The sequence below is a fragment of the Ovis canadensis genome, chromosome Y, assembly GCF_042477335.2.
Source record: "Ovis canadensis isolate MfBH-ARS-UI-01 breed Bighorn chromosome Y, ARS-UI_OviCan_v2, whole genome shotgun sequence".
Taxonomy (NCBI): Eukaryota; Metazoa; Chordata; class Mammalia; order Artiodactyla; family Bovidae; genus Ovis; species Ovis canadensis.
Genome location: NC_091271.1, coordinates 8612378 through 8626728, shown reverse-complemented (window position 1 = coordinate 8626728; position 14351 = coordinate 8612378). Strand labels below are relative to the sequence as shown.

At 48.7% G+C, this 14351-nt stretch overlaps 1 protein-coding gene across 4 annotated transcripts in view; it reads left to right on the top strand.

Moving 5' to 3' along the window:
• Nucleotides 1-14351, top strand: part of LOC138431428 (protein Shroom2) — a 141138-nt gene that overhangs the window by 61441 nt on the left and 65346 nt on the right. For all 4 annotated transcript variants that reach the window (XR_011446062.1, XM_069573573.2, XM_069573572.2 and 1 more), the window contains exon 2: nucleotides 9477-9628. Coding sequence is in view for 3 of the 4 variants with exons in the window: in XM_069573573.2 (XP_069429674.1) it covers nucleotides 9477-9628 (152 nt within the window). In the remaining variant the exon portion in view is untranslated. The remainder of the gene's footprint in view (nucleotides 1-9476; nucleotides 9629-14351) is intronic.

The following is a 14351-nucleotide window of genomic DNA, read 5'->3' as shown; positions in this document are numbered from 1 at the left end:
TTGGAAGGACTGATGCTGAAGCTGAAGCTCTCTTAATACTTTGGCCACCTGATGGGAAGAGCTGACTCATTAGAAAAGACGCTGATGCTAGGAAAGATTGAGGGCAGGAGGAGAAGGGGACGACAGAGCATGAGATGGTTGGATGGCATCACAGACTCAATGAACATGAGTTTGAGCAAACACCGGGAGATGGTGAAGGACAGGGCAGCCTGGCGTGCTGCAGTCCATGGGGTCGCAAAGAGTTGAATAGGACTGAGCTACTGAACGACAATTAATGCATTTGTTTTTGGCTGTGCTGGGTCTTCCTTGTTGCACAAGGGCTTTCTCTAGTCACAGCAGGTAAGGGCTACCCAGTAGCTGAGGTAGGCTTCCCTGATGGCTCAAATGGTAAAGAATCTGCCTGCAATTATGGAGACCTGAGTTCCATCCCTGGGTGGGGAAGATCCCCTGGAGGAGGGGGACCCCACTCCAGTGGGATAGCATCCCACTCCAGTATTCTTGTGTGGAGAATCCCATGGACAGAAGAGCCTGGCGGGCTAGAATCCACAGGGTCACAGAGAGTCGGAGATGACTGAGCAACTAACATTGTCACTTTCCATTTGTCGTGCACAGGCTTCTCATTGTGGTGGCTTCTCGTGTTGCAGAGCGTGGGCTCTCGGGCGCTAGGGCTTCCATACTTGCAACACGTGGGCTCACTGGATGCGGCTCCCAGGCTCTAGACCACAGGCTCAGTAGTTGTGGCCCATGGGACTAGTTACTCTGCAACGTGTGGGATTTTCCCAGACCAGGGATTGAACCTGTCTCCCCTCCACTGGCAAGCAATTCGTATCTATTAGACCACCAGGGAAGATCCGCCCTCCCTGCCCCCCGCCCCCCAAAATTATGTTTCTTAAATGGTCTTGAGCAGTCAGCGTCTTTCCTGTTTCTCTGTGGACTTCTGGTTGCTAACTGCAGCCTCTGATGGCTCCAGGTCCTTCAGACTTCTCCTTGGCCTGCTCTGTCCATCAGCCTGGCTCTGTCCGCTTCTCCAGGCCACGTCTGCCTTTCTTGGTCTTGGAGCCCCGTGTGATGCAGCCCTCACCTTGGCAATGAGTGGAGGGAGTGTGTTAGAATCTTCAGGGTGCATCCTTATGTTCTTATGTGCGGGACTAAACGCAGACTTGTTCATCTGAATCTGAAATGTATGAGGTTGGTTTGGGGGTTTCTTAGGCTTTTTTTGGGGCATGTGGAGGTGGTTACCACTTTTCTTGTTTTTCGAGATAACATTTTGTCAAGCACGAGGAAAGTAATTATCCTCTAATTGAAGTTTTATTGGTTGTTTTGAGGATTTGTACACAGTTCAGTGTGTACACCCTTCTTTTTTAAAAAATTTATTTATTTTAATTGGAGCCTAATTACTTTACAATATTGTAGTGGTTTTTGCCATACCTTGACATGAATCAGGCACAGGTGTACATGTGTCCCCCATCCTAAACCCCCCTTCCACCTCCCTCCCCATCCCATCCCTCTGGGTCATCCCAGTGCACCAGCCCCGAGCACCCTGTCTCATGCATCAAACCTGGACTGGTGATCTGTTTCACATATGGTTATATACATGTTTCAAGGTTATTCTCTTATATCATCCCACCCTCGCCTTCTCCCACAGAGTCCAAAGGTCTGTTCTTTACATCTGTGTCTCTTTTGCTGTCTTGCATATAGGGTCATCGTTACCATCTTTCTAAATTCCATATATGTGCATTAGTATACTGAATTGGTGTTTTTCTTTCTGACTTACTTCACTCTGTATAATAGGCTCCAGTTTCATTCACCTCATTAGAACTGATTCAAATGCAGTCTTTTTAATGGCTGAGTAATATGCCACTGTGTATATGTACCACAGCTTTCTTATCCAGTCGTCTGCTGATGGACATCTAGGTTGCTTCCATGTCCTGGCCATTGTAAACAGTGTACACCCTTCTTAATGTAGGTACTGAACATCTAAAAAACTACATAGTTTCCTTTCTGAACTTCCTGGTGCTTCCCTGGTGGCTCAGATGGTAAAGTGTCTGCCTGCAATGCGGGAGACCTGGGTTCAATCCCTGGTTTGGGAAGATCCCCTGGAGAAGGAAATGGCGACTCACTCCAGTACTCTTGCCTGGAAAATTCCATGGACTGAGGAGCCTGGTAGACTGCAGCTCATGGGGTTGCAAAGAGTTGGAAGCAACTGAGCAACTTCACTTTCCTTTCTAAACAGATATTCCAGTGACTTTCTAGCCTGAAATGCAGAAGCTACTTTTCCTTAGTGAAGTTGCTCAGTCATGTCCGACTCTCTGCAACCCCATGGACCTACCAGGCTCCTCCGTCCATGGGATTTTCCAGGCAAGAGTTACTGGAGTGGGGTGCCATTTCCTTCTCCAGGGGATCTTTCCAACCCTAGGATTGAACCCAGGTCTCCTGCATTGCAGGCAGATGCTTTACCATTTAAGCCACCAAGAGGAACCAAATATTGATAGGCTGTGCCATCATATAGGTACCGTTAACTCATCGTTTAATATCGTAAGCACTGCATGCTCGATTTTCACTTTTTCGTGGCATGTTCATGGCACATTATGGGAGATTGGAATGTCATGATGTGGAACAAGAAAGAGCCAAGATCAAGGAGTGCTTTTCTTTGGGAAGTGATTCTACTAAAACCCCTGGGAGTCGAGATCATTTTAAATGTTCAAGACATATTTTGTGCACAGTTGTGACACCAGATTGCCATTGAGTATGTTTTGTGTTAAAAAACTGCCCCCCATGAAATAGTCAGCTGATGCTCAGGACATGTGTGCTGTGCTAAGTCGCTTCAGTTGTGTCCAACTCTCTGCAACCCTGTGGACCATAGCCCGCTAGCCTCTTCTGTCCATGGGATTCTCCACTCAACTACTTTGCCAACAAAGTCAATTACTTTGTCAACAAAGGCCCGTCTAGTCAAAGCTATGGTCTTTCCAGTGGTCATGTACGGATGTGAGAGTTGGACTATAAAGAAGGCTGAGCGTTGAAGAATTGATGCTTTTGAACTGTGGTGTTGGAGAAGACTCTTGAGAGCCCCTTGGACTGCAAGGAGATCCAACCAGTCCATCCTGAAGGAAATCAGTCCTGAATATTCCTTGGAAGGACTGATGCTGAAGGTGAAGCTCCAATCCTTTGGCCACCTGATGCAAAGATCTGACTCATTGGAAAAGACCCTGATGCTGGGAAAGATTGAAGGCAGGAGGAGAAGGGGACGACAGAGGATGAGATGGTTGGATGGCATCACCCACTCAGTGGACATTAGTTTGAGCAAGCTCCAGGAGCTGGTGATGGACAGGGAAGCCTGGCATGCTGCAGTCCATGGGAGTGTGAAGAATGGGAACTGAACTGAGAGTTCCTGGGAAGCTTGAATTCCACAGATGGCTGATAAGATACTCACCAAGATTGTCCAAGGAGACAGAGACCAGTGATGAGAGTATGTGCAAGTCTGGATACATTTCAGTGGAGGTTTTTGATTCTCCCCACCCCCGCCGCTCCGGGATTCTCCGTTACCAAAGATGCGTTCTCTGATTGCTTCGCAATTGGATCCTCTTCCTGGATGACTCAGCTCTCGCTTCAGAGAACAAGGAACTCGGGAGGGTGACCGGGGAGGTGATGTCAGTGATTGTCCTGGCTCCTAGAAGCCAGTGCTGTCTTACGCTGTCCCCTGGATGGCTTTCTAGTCATAGCTGATAAGTCACGGGTATGATTCATGGCCTTTGAAATCTGATCCCGGATCTAAACATTCCTCCCCCTTCCATTCTGATCTCCGGTGGTTGCGATTTTCCCAGGCCATCAAAGCTCCATATCTGAGCTCTACTGCACACCCCTTTCCTGCAGTGGCCCTTGATGTCCATCAATGAATATGTCCCTCAGCCTGCCTTCCCAGCTGCCAGAGTCCTTGCTTACGTTTGTGTTCCCTGGCCTGTCTTGGTTTTAGCACGTGCGGCTGCCGATCTGTGATGTGTTCTGGGCAGGAGAGATGCTTTCTCCTGTCTACCTGGAGGATGAAGCTGCTAGACAAGCATTTGCTCGCATGATACAGGGTCACTCCTCTGCTTCTCTGCCAGGCCTTCTGGGACTCCCTCCCCTACCCCGCCCCACCACTGCCTCCAGGGTATCCTTCCAGCTTCTGAAACTCAAGGTCAAATTCCTCATCTTCCTCTCTCTGGCCTTATCTTCAAAGGCTCCCCTTGCCAGGGTGCTGCTCTTTCCAGGCTGACATTCTTCAGGTGGGCCCGTGCCCTGACCCCTTCCCATGGAATGTCCACACCCATCTCTGCTGGCCCTTTCAAGCTGCTGTCTGGGGGTGAAGGTCTTTCGTCCCCAGTCCCGAGCCCCTCCCCTCTCACCCCCGTTGCCCTGACTCGGTCCCTCCCTGAGTGGCTCCCGGCTGTCACGAGAATCGGGGTCCCCCCGCCCTTGGTGGGTGTCATCTTCGATCATCTGTAACAACATCCGTTGGATGAAACATGAAAGCTTGCTTCCAGAAAGACTTCCATAGACTGGCTTCTGTTTTTCCCTTCCCTCTCTCTTACTGTTTCCAGAGTAAATGTTTCCATCAGGACAGCAAGGCACTCTGCTCATTTTTGGACACTTTGAAGCCCTAAAAACTCAACAGGAGTTTGGCAAACAGAATTCCACTGAATAATCCAAACCGGAATATTTGGCCTGGCAAGTGAGCTTGGGGCTTTCCTTCTGACCGGGGTACATGGACAGGCATTGTGGGTGGGTGTGGATTCCTTGGTCCTTGCCTGCCTGCCTTTTTGTAAAGGGAGTTTTTTTTTTTTCCCCTTAGCAAAGGACACTGAGAACTTTGCCCGGTGGTTGTAGAACAGGACTGCCCCGTTTGTGGCTTCTGCAGACGGTGCCCTCTGCGACTGGCAATGCCCGGCATTCTCTTGACTGTTAAACAGAGGATGGCAATAAAAGGAGCGTGCGTGTATGCAATGCTCGATGCGTTCGAGGCATGACGACTCACGTGTAATGCACGATAGACTATACACAGTCGACAGGCAGAGCCGTATTCCTGGCGCCCTAGGGCCAGCTTCAGGTCTCGGCTTCACCAGGTTCAAGCCTAATGAAGTCTTCCTCACGGGAGAAGCTTGATGGGGTCAAGAGTACAGACCCGAGGTCTTCATAGCTGCCTGGTTTGCAGCTCTCTTTGCCATGAACATGAAAAACGGTGGACAAATGCTTTGTCATGGCAAGGAAGCTGAGGCAGGCAGAGAGATACCCAGCTACTCTGTCTCCCAAACCTGGAGCCATTTTGTTTTTGCTGAGAGTGTAGGTGGAGTGTGGTTTGGGTGAGGCAGATGGGCTGCCTTGGAATGCAGTCTTTGCGGCTGGAGCAGGAGTTGTTAAGTCTTTGCAGATGAAGGAAAGCAACCAGATGTGATTTGGGCTTCGGGGTCAAGCCAGACCTTTGTTCAAAAAATGTTTCATTTATTTGTCTGAGCCAGATCTTCACTGAAGATCTTCCATCTTCATTGCAGCGTTCAGAATCTTTAGTTGTGGCACGTGGGATCTAGTTACCTGACCAGGGATCGAACCCTGGACACTCTGCATTTGGGAGCTCAGAGTCTTAGCCACTGGACCTCCAGGCAAGTCCCTTAGCCAGACGTTAATGATAGCACTTTGAGAGAGTCTCACGTGCAAGGGTTTGTGGGGATGAGACGGAAAAGCTCACCAGGTCGTGGCCAAGTCGTTACAGGTAATGGGTTGCCTGTAGGAAGGGCTGCTTTCAGAACCTGTCCTAAGACCCTGCAGCTTCCTCCATCGTCATGGTTTTACCTAAAGGCTTTCTTGTGATGCTGAGATTCACCAGCTCTGCGTGTGTCTGGTTGTTTTCTCTTTGGGGACACCCACCCCTTCTTTCTCCTCCATCTCCTGCTCCTTCATCCTCTTCTGCCAGGCAGCCCAAGGATTCTGTCCTCCGCTGTTTATGGGTCTGTTTTCTGTGTGGGCAACCTCCATCCCTGCCTCTCCAATCTTGTAAGTTTCTTCCCCTGCTGCTCACTCCATCTTTTTCCCCGGGGACTCCCACCTCCCTCTCACCCGAGGTAACTGCCCACCAACCCTCGGATTGGACACAGCCCTTGGGCACCCGCAGCTGGGGCATGTTGAAACCTAAATTCTCCACCACATGTCCTTCACCTTGGCTGTTTCTGGCTGAGTGTGTAATCTTGGCCGGGTGGAAGCTTATTAACATTGGGATCTGTCATTACGTTGGGATTAAAAATCGTCTAGACTTGGAAACCTGTTGTTAGCCGAACGAATTGCTTCATAGTTCTGTTTGGAGTGGTCATTTTGTTCATTATGTTTTGTTTATGGTGTCAACTTGCAATAAATAATTACTCTGTTACCCCTAAGGAGGGGTTGAGTTGTCCTTGGGTGCAGGCAGAGAGACAGATCCAGGTACCGTGTGGTTTCATCTTTGAGCCTGTCAGTGGCTTTGTTTCCAGCTCTACAACTCCCAGAGGAGGAACGTTTCCTTGCTTTAGTGCCCGGTGAGGTTTGGAACTGATTTTCAGGTCAGCCCTGGCATATAGTGGGAGCGCAGAGAACTTGCAAAATTGTACCCTGGTATGCACATAAACAGTCATCTTTTTCACTAGTTTTCCTAGCAGTTTGTACAAAGAATGGCTTTTTGGTGTAGAACAGGGGTTGACAGCTTTTGTTTTTAAAGTAACAAGCCAAGTAGTAAATATTTTTGGCTTTATGGGCCCCCAACTGTAGCAGTGTATAAACAAATGGGTGTGGTTGTATTCCAGTAAAATTTTATTTACCCAAAACAAAAACAAGACAGCTGGCTGGATTTTCTGCAGGGAGGTTGAGGGGAGGGCACCCCACCTGGCATGTGGGATCTTCCCTGGCCAGGGATGGGGCCCGGGCCTCCTGCATTGGGAGCACAGAGTCTTAACCACTGGCCCACCAGGGAAGTCCTAGCTGGCTAGATTTGATTCATGGGTCATAGGGCTTCCCTGGTAGCTCAGCTGGTAAAGAATCCGCCTGCAGTACAGGATACCCCTGTTCGATTCCTGGGTCAGGAAGCTCTGCTGGAGAAGGGACAGGCTACCCACTCTAGTATTCTGGGGCTTTCCTAGTGGCTCAGACTGTAAAGAATCTTCCTGCAGTGCAGGAGACCTGGGTTCCATCCCTGGGTTGGGAAGATCCCCTGGAAGGTCCCCTGGAGGAGGGCATGGCAGCCCACTCCAGTATTCTGGCCTGGAGAATCCCGTGGACAGGGAGCCTGGCGGGCTGCAGTCCCTGGGGTAGCAGAAAGCTGGAGACGACTGAGCGACTAAGCACAGCACACAGTTTGCAGGGTCCTGGTACAGAAAGTAGATTGGTTACTTGAAGGCTTACTCGATGCCTAGTTGGATTATTGCTATATAAGAAAAGCTGGGTTAAGGATTTACAGATTGAAAATTCTCAGGATAAAAGTCATAAAATCCTTTTAGGGAGTTGGTCAGTCCACTTGTGTACATATTGTGTGTAACTCTGAGTAGGAAGTGTTTTATACACACGGGTTTGATCCCATGGTCAGGAACAGCTGAGACCTGTGGTCTTGCCACAGCTAAGACCCCATGCCACAATGAAGATGAAAGATGGCACGTGTTGCAACTAAGACCCAGCACAGCGAAATAGATAATTTTTTTAAAGCAGTCTAGCAGGTCCGCAAAATGTTCACTCTAGTCACCATAGGACCCCGACATTGTGCTCCTAGTTAGCTGCACAGCCAAGGGGAATGAGGGTACATATTCACACACAGACGCGCTCACGGGGCCCTGACAGCCAAGTGCACGGGTGTGGCCGTGGGCCTAAAGGAGGCTGAGCGCCGAGGAATCGGTGCTTTTCACCTGTGGTGTTGGAGGGGACTCTTGAGAGTCCCTTGGACTGCAAGGAGATCAACCAGCCCATCCTAGAGGAGATCAGCCCTGGGTGTTCATTGCAAGGACTGATACTGAAACTCCAGGACTTTGGCCACCTGATGTGAAGAACTGACTCATTGAAAAAGACCCTGATGCTGGGAAAGTCTGAAGGTGAGAGGAGAACGGAACGACAGAGGATGAGATGGTTGGATGGCATCACCGACTCAATGGACATGAGTTTGAGTAAACTCTGGGAGTGGGTGATGGACAGGGAGGCCTGGCGTGCTGCAGTCCGTGGGGTGGCAAAGAGTCGGATACGACTGAGCTACTGAGCTGAACTGGCTGAATAGCCCAATAAGTAGAAACAAAGGAAATATATCCATCCCTGATGAACAGATAAATCGAATGTGGTCGATCGGTACGATGGAGTGTCATTCAGCCATAAAAAGGAACGGAGTTCCGATACAGGGGTCAACACAGACGCGCCTGGAAAACACATCACGAGTAAAGGAAGCCAGACACACAAGCCCACCTGTTGTATGACTGTGTATATCAAGTGTCCACAGTACATACGTGTACATGTACACGTACATGGTTTCCGGGGAGGGCTGGAGAGTGACTGCTGACAGGCACGAGGTTTCTTCTGGGCTTAGGAAGCCTGTTCTCAGCTGGATGGGTGGTAATGGTTGGATGACTCTGAGTACAACTAACAGTCCATTCATCCGTGTGCAAATGGGTAGGTTGGTGTGTATTTGACTTATAGCTAAATAGAGCTGTTACAGAAATTTAAAAAAAAAAAAGCAAAACAGTGAAAGAAACCTGTTACAGAAAAAGTCCTAGGTGCAGGACTTAAAAAAAAAAAATCTATTTCTTTGGCTCCGGTGGGTCTTTTGTTGGTGCACGTGGGCTTTCTCCAGTTGTGGCGAGCAAGGGCCCTGTCCACTTGCGGCATGTGGACGTCTCATTGTGATGGCTTCTCTTGTTGCAGAACACGGGCTCTTGGGCGCACAGGCTTCAGTAGTTGTGGCCCCCCGGGCTCTGGAGCCCAGGCTCAGCGCTTGTCATGCACGGGCTTACTTGCGCTGTGGGACACAGACTCTTCCCTGACCAGGGATCTAACCCATGTCTCCTGCATTGGCAGGCAGATTCTTTAACCACAGGACCCCCAGGGAAGCTCTAGGTGCAGGATTGATGGGTGAGACATAACTTGTCAATAATTTTAAAATACCCATCTGTTTTTTTTTTTTTGGAGGAAGGAGATCCAGAAAGAGAGGGGTCCATCTGGATCCCCTGTTTCTGGTGTGTTTTTGAGTGTCTGTGTACTCTGCTGCCCCTTCCGTAAAAGGTAGGCCTTGCAGATGCAGACTGGATGAGGGGTACAAACCAGGAGAAGGGTGCATCCCTGGTCTGCCGCAGGGAATCGGGGCCCAAGCTGGATCCCTTCACTCCTGGGTCGTTCGAGAACTGGTGGGTGGCACGGAGCTGTCACTGACACATCCTCCTGTCTGCGTCCTGGGGATTGGTTTGCTCATTCGGTGTGGAGAGCTCATGGACCCCCTTTCTGCATTGCAGGTTGAAGAAGGCAGCAAAGCCGCAGCCGTGGACAAACTGCTGGCCGGAGACAAGATCGTGGGCATCAGTGGCTTCGGTCTGTCCGGGTTTAGACAGGAGGCCATCTGCCTGGTGAAGGGGTCGCATAAGACCCTGAAGCTGGTGGTGAAAAGGTAAGACCTGGGCATCAAGCCTTGTTTACGAACAGAGATGAGCAGGCCGTCAAAGCATGGAGTCTGTTGGCTGCCCTGTGTCAACTGTGACAGCCCCGATGTGGACATGTGTGTGCGTGTGTGTGTGTGTCTGTGCATACATGTGTGAGTGTGTACACTTAGGAAGTACATGAGTGATTCATCTCTTGGCCAAGGATTGTTATGCTCCGAGCCCGTATCTCCGAACCGACCGAGAGAGCAAGTCCACCACAGTATTGCAAACGCAAGAAGGGAGTTTGTTTATTCCTAGCGCGCTAGGGCCCAAGTCTCATCCCACACAAGGGAATCTGACAAGAGCCGCGAACAAAGGAGTATGGCGGCTTATATACAGGCAGTTCTTTGTCTCAGTTACAGGAGTAGCTGGCGTTACATGATTGGCCAGGCAGGATGAACACATATCCTGTCTCTTTCTGGTAAACATGACTCAGGTCCTAGAGACCATTGTTTGGTCCCTAACAGGATGAATCCAACATCACAAGTTTGAAAGGTTTCCTTTTCTTCTTTGTTTTACTTAGTTTTATGTTGGAGTATAGTTAACTTAGCTAAAGCTCCGATACTTTGGCCACCTGATGCGAACGGCTGACTCTTTGGAAAAGACAGCAAATTGAATCAGTTATATATACATACATGTATATATATACACACACTCTTTTTTAGATTCTTTTCCTGTGCTTGTCACATAGTATTGAGCAGAGTTCCTGGTAACGGTCAGTTCTTACAAGATCCTTTCTTTCATTACTGCTGAGTGTTAATTTTTGACTTACGAAGTGATTTTGATTCCTTAAGTCTTATCCCTGGCAATAGCTGATTCTCTAAATGAAGCAAAGTGTCATGGCCCATTTTTAACACAAGGTGGCAGGCTACCGGATTTTCAGGTCTCATGCTAAAGTGGAGTGATGTATGCAGACATCCTGGTGTTTCTAGCACTGTACTGAGCTCTGGGGCAAGCAAGCATACTTGCATAGAAAGCAAATTGTGAATAGGAGTTGGGATAATTTGAGGGGGTCAGAGAGTGAAATTGGGGACATGATGCTTTTACATGTAGGAACTAGAACAGTACAGCTGGGCAGCTCAGAGGTTTTGGTGATTGTTTTGGGCCACGCTGGCTACAAAGCTTCCTGGCTTCTCTGGTGGCTCAGCTTGTAAATAATCTGCCTGCAGTGCAGCAGACCACGGTTCAGTTCCTGGGTCGGGAAGATCCCCTGGAGAAGGGATAGGCTACCCACTCCAGTATTCTTGGACTTCCCTGGTGGCTCAGCTGGGAAGGAATCCACCTGCAATGTGGGAGACCCGGGTTCAATCCCTGGGTTGGGAAAAACCCCTGGAGAACGGAATGGCTACCCACTCCAGTATTCGTGCCTAGAGCATTCCATGGAATTCTTGCAAGATCTTAGTTCCCTGACGAGAGATCAGACTCAGGGCCCCCAAGTAATGGAGCCAGAGTCTTAACCACTGCACAGCCAAGAAATTCCCGTGACTGCTTTTATATAGAGAAATAATCCTCCACTTGGTATTTCAGTTGGCTAATTCACAGTACAGTGCTGACCTGCCTTTTTTTTAACAGAATTAGTCCAGTCTTTTCCAAGATTGGCTGTAAATTTTTAAAAGTAAATTGACCTCCCCTCTCACTTCAGTTTTTAGTACAGACTTGAAGACGTATCCCAAAGGATTTTTTGGGGGGAACCAAAATAGCATCCACGGAGGAGGTTCTGAAAGTGAAGAAGGAGAAAATTTTGTTCTTTACCACATTAATGGAGCAGCCTCATTGTTCTGTGGAATAGGCGATTGTCCTAGTAAATCAGGAAACTAGTGTCCTGGTGTGGCTGTTTCTGAGCCTTTTGGGGTGGAAGGGACATGAGAGATGCTGTCGTGGTGTAGCGTTTCTGTGGGGTCACCTCATCGACCTCTGCACTTTTAAAGAGGAGAAGCCTTTGGGGTTCAGTGTGGTGTGTTCCCAGGGGTCAGCAGCAGGTTTGATCCCCCAGAAGCAGTCAGCTGCGTTGACCTCAGGGTTTTACGCAGTGCCCCCAAAGGGTTTGCTCACTGCACAGTGGTCAAAACAAGCACTCTTTAGGGGTGGCTGCTGGAGTACCAGTTACAGTTTTCTCCAAGTGTGATTTTTTAATTCTGCATTTATCAGTACTGAGAGTGACATGTGGATGTGGGAAAACATTTCACTTTTCATGTCATATTTCTTTTATTTTTATTTGTTTGGGTGTGCCAGGTCTTAGTTGTGGTACCTGGGATCTAGTTCCCTGACCAGGTCTGGAACCCCTGGCGCGCTGCATTCAGAGCCCAGTTTCTTAGCCATGGGACCACCAGGCAAGTCCCAATATTCACTTTCAAAAGGGAATTGCATGGAATCCATCAGCCTTTCTCCCACGCCAACTCCATCCCCTTGTTTTGCCTCTCCAGAGAGCTGCCGTGTCAGTACTACGCTCTTAGGTTTCCTTTTAGAAACAGGTGCTTGTGTGTTTACAGATGAAAGTGGAGTTTGTTCCACGTTGAGCACCCTGAGGTCTGACTCATGACTTGTCCTAACGACCCCATGATGCTCCGAGGTCTGGATGGTCCACCATGTGGTAACAGATCTCTCTGTGTAGACGTTTATGGTGCTTCCGGAGTATTCGTGTAGCAGACAGTGCTGTGCTGTGATGCCTTTGCACCAAAGTCTGCGTGTGTGTAAGTCATCGTGGTCCATTCCTCACCTGGGAGGTTTAGAGTCAGAAAGTACGTGCCTTGTGAAGTTTGTTTTCGCTGCCTTTGTGGATGGGATAGGTGACAGATGCTTTTATTGCTTGAAATAGGCATTTCCGTCCAGTGGACAGAAAGGGTGGGACACCCTTGCATGTGTTCAGAAGCTTGTTCTGAATTTGAGGAACATGTGTAAGGGTCTGAAAACAAGACAATCTGAGTTCTGTTCGGAGCACAAGCCGTGAGAACTGGTGGTGGGAGGAGGGAGAGGAGGCCTGGGGACCTGCTTGCTGGTGGGGACAAGTGGGTGTCTAAAGACCCATGGGAACATGGTCAGATTTGGACTCTGAAGGGCAGAGGGGAGGCCCCAGTGTAGACTCTCTTTTGCATTCTGCATACCCAGGTTCTCTTTAAGTGACGGGTGTCCAGAATGATTATCTAGTTTGGAAGGGCTTAGTAATCTAAGTAACGTGGAGAAAGAAATGGCAACCCACTCCAGTATTCTGGCCTGGAGAATCCCATGGACAGAGGAGCCTGGAGGGCTACAGTCCATGGGGTCGAAAAGACTCAGAGGCAACTGAGTGACTGAGCTTAGGAATGTAAGTAACATAGCATGTATAACACGTTATAAAACCAAAACAAGTGGTTGGTTCAGATGCTTTTTAAAAAAAAAAACAACACACACACACACACTTTGAATAACAAGCTTAGATATTTTTAAAAATTCTAAGTCATTTTATATTAAATTTTAATGCTGTGTGTAGGTATTATTTGGGCTTCCCAGGTGGCTCAGTGGTAAAGAATCCGCTTGCCAGTGCAGCAGACATGGGTCTGATCCCTGGGTCAGGAAGATCCCCTGGAGGAGGAAGTGGCAACCCACTCCAGTATTCTTGCCTGGAGAATCCCATGGACAGAGGAGCCTGGTGGGCTGCAGTCCACGGGGTCGCAGAGTCAGACACGACTGAGTGACAGAGCACGCACACAGGGAGGTGTTATTTTGCCTACTGGAAGACTCTGAAATGGATTTTGCCCAGAAATATGAATAAAATTTTATAAACTGGTGAATTTTACAAACCAGGGAGCTAGTTAATATTAGAATCTGTTACCGTCACCTGCCACACGGTGAATTCCTGCTTTAAATCCTGACGATGCACATAGTTCAGTTCAGTCGCTCAGCCGTGTCCAACTCTTTGCGACCCCATGAATCGCAGCACACCAGGCCTCCCTGTCCATCACCAACTCCCAGAGTTCACTCAAACTAATGTCCATTGAGTCCGTGATGCCATCCAGCCATCTCTAACTCTGTCATCCCCTTCTCCTCCTGCCCCCAATCCCTCCCAGGATCAAGGTCTTTTCCAATGAGTCAGCTCTTCATATAAGGTGGCCAAAGTATTGGAGTTTCAGCTTTAGCATCAGTCCTTCCAATGAGTATCCAGGACTGATCTCCTTTAGGATGGACTGACTGGACCTCCTTATAGTCCAAGGGACTCTCAAGAGTCTTCTCCAACACCACAGTTCAAAAGCATCAATTCTTCAGGGCTCAACTTTCTTTGCAGTCCAACTCACATCTGTACATGACCACTGGAAAAACCATAGCCTTGACTAGACAGACCTTTGTTGGCAAAGTAATGTCTCTGCTTTTTGAATATGCTATCTAGGTTGGTCATAACTTTCCTTCCAAGGAGTAAGTGTCTTTTAATTTCACGGCTGCAGTCACCATGTGCAGTGATTTTGGAACCCCCAAAATAAAGTCTGTCACTGTTTTCATTGTTTCCCCATCTATTTCCCATGAAGTGATGGGACCAGATACCATGATCTTTGGTTTCTGAATGATGAGCTTTAAGCCAACTTTTCACTCTCCTCTTTCATCAAGAGGCTATTTAGTTCCTCTTCACTTTCTGCCATAAGGGTTGTGTCATCTGCATATCTGAGGTTATTGATATTTCTCCCAGCAATCTTGATTCCAGCTTGTGCTTCTTCCAGCCCAGCG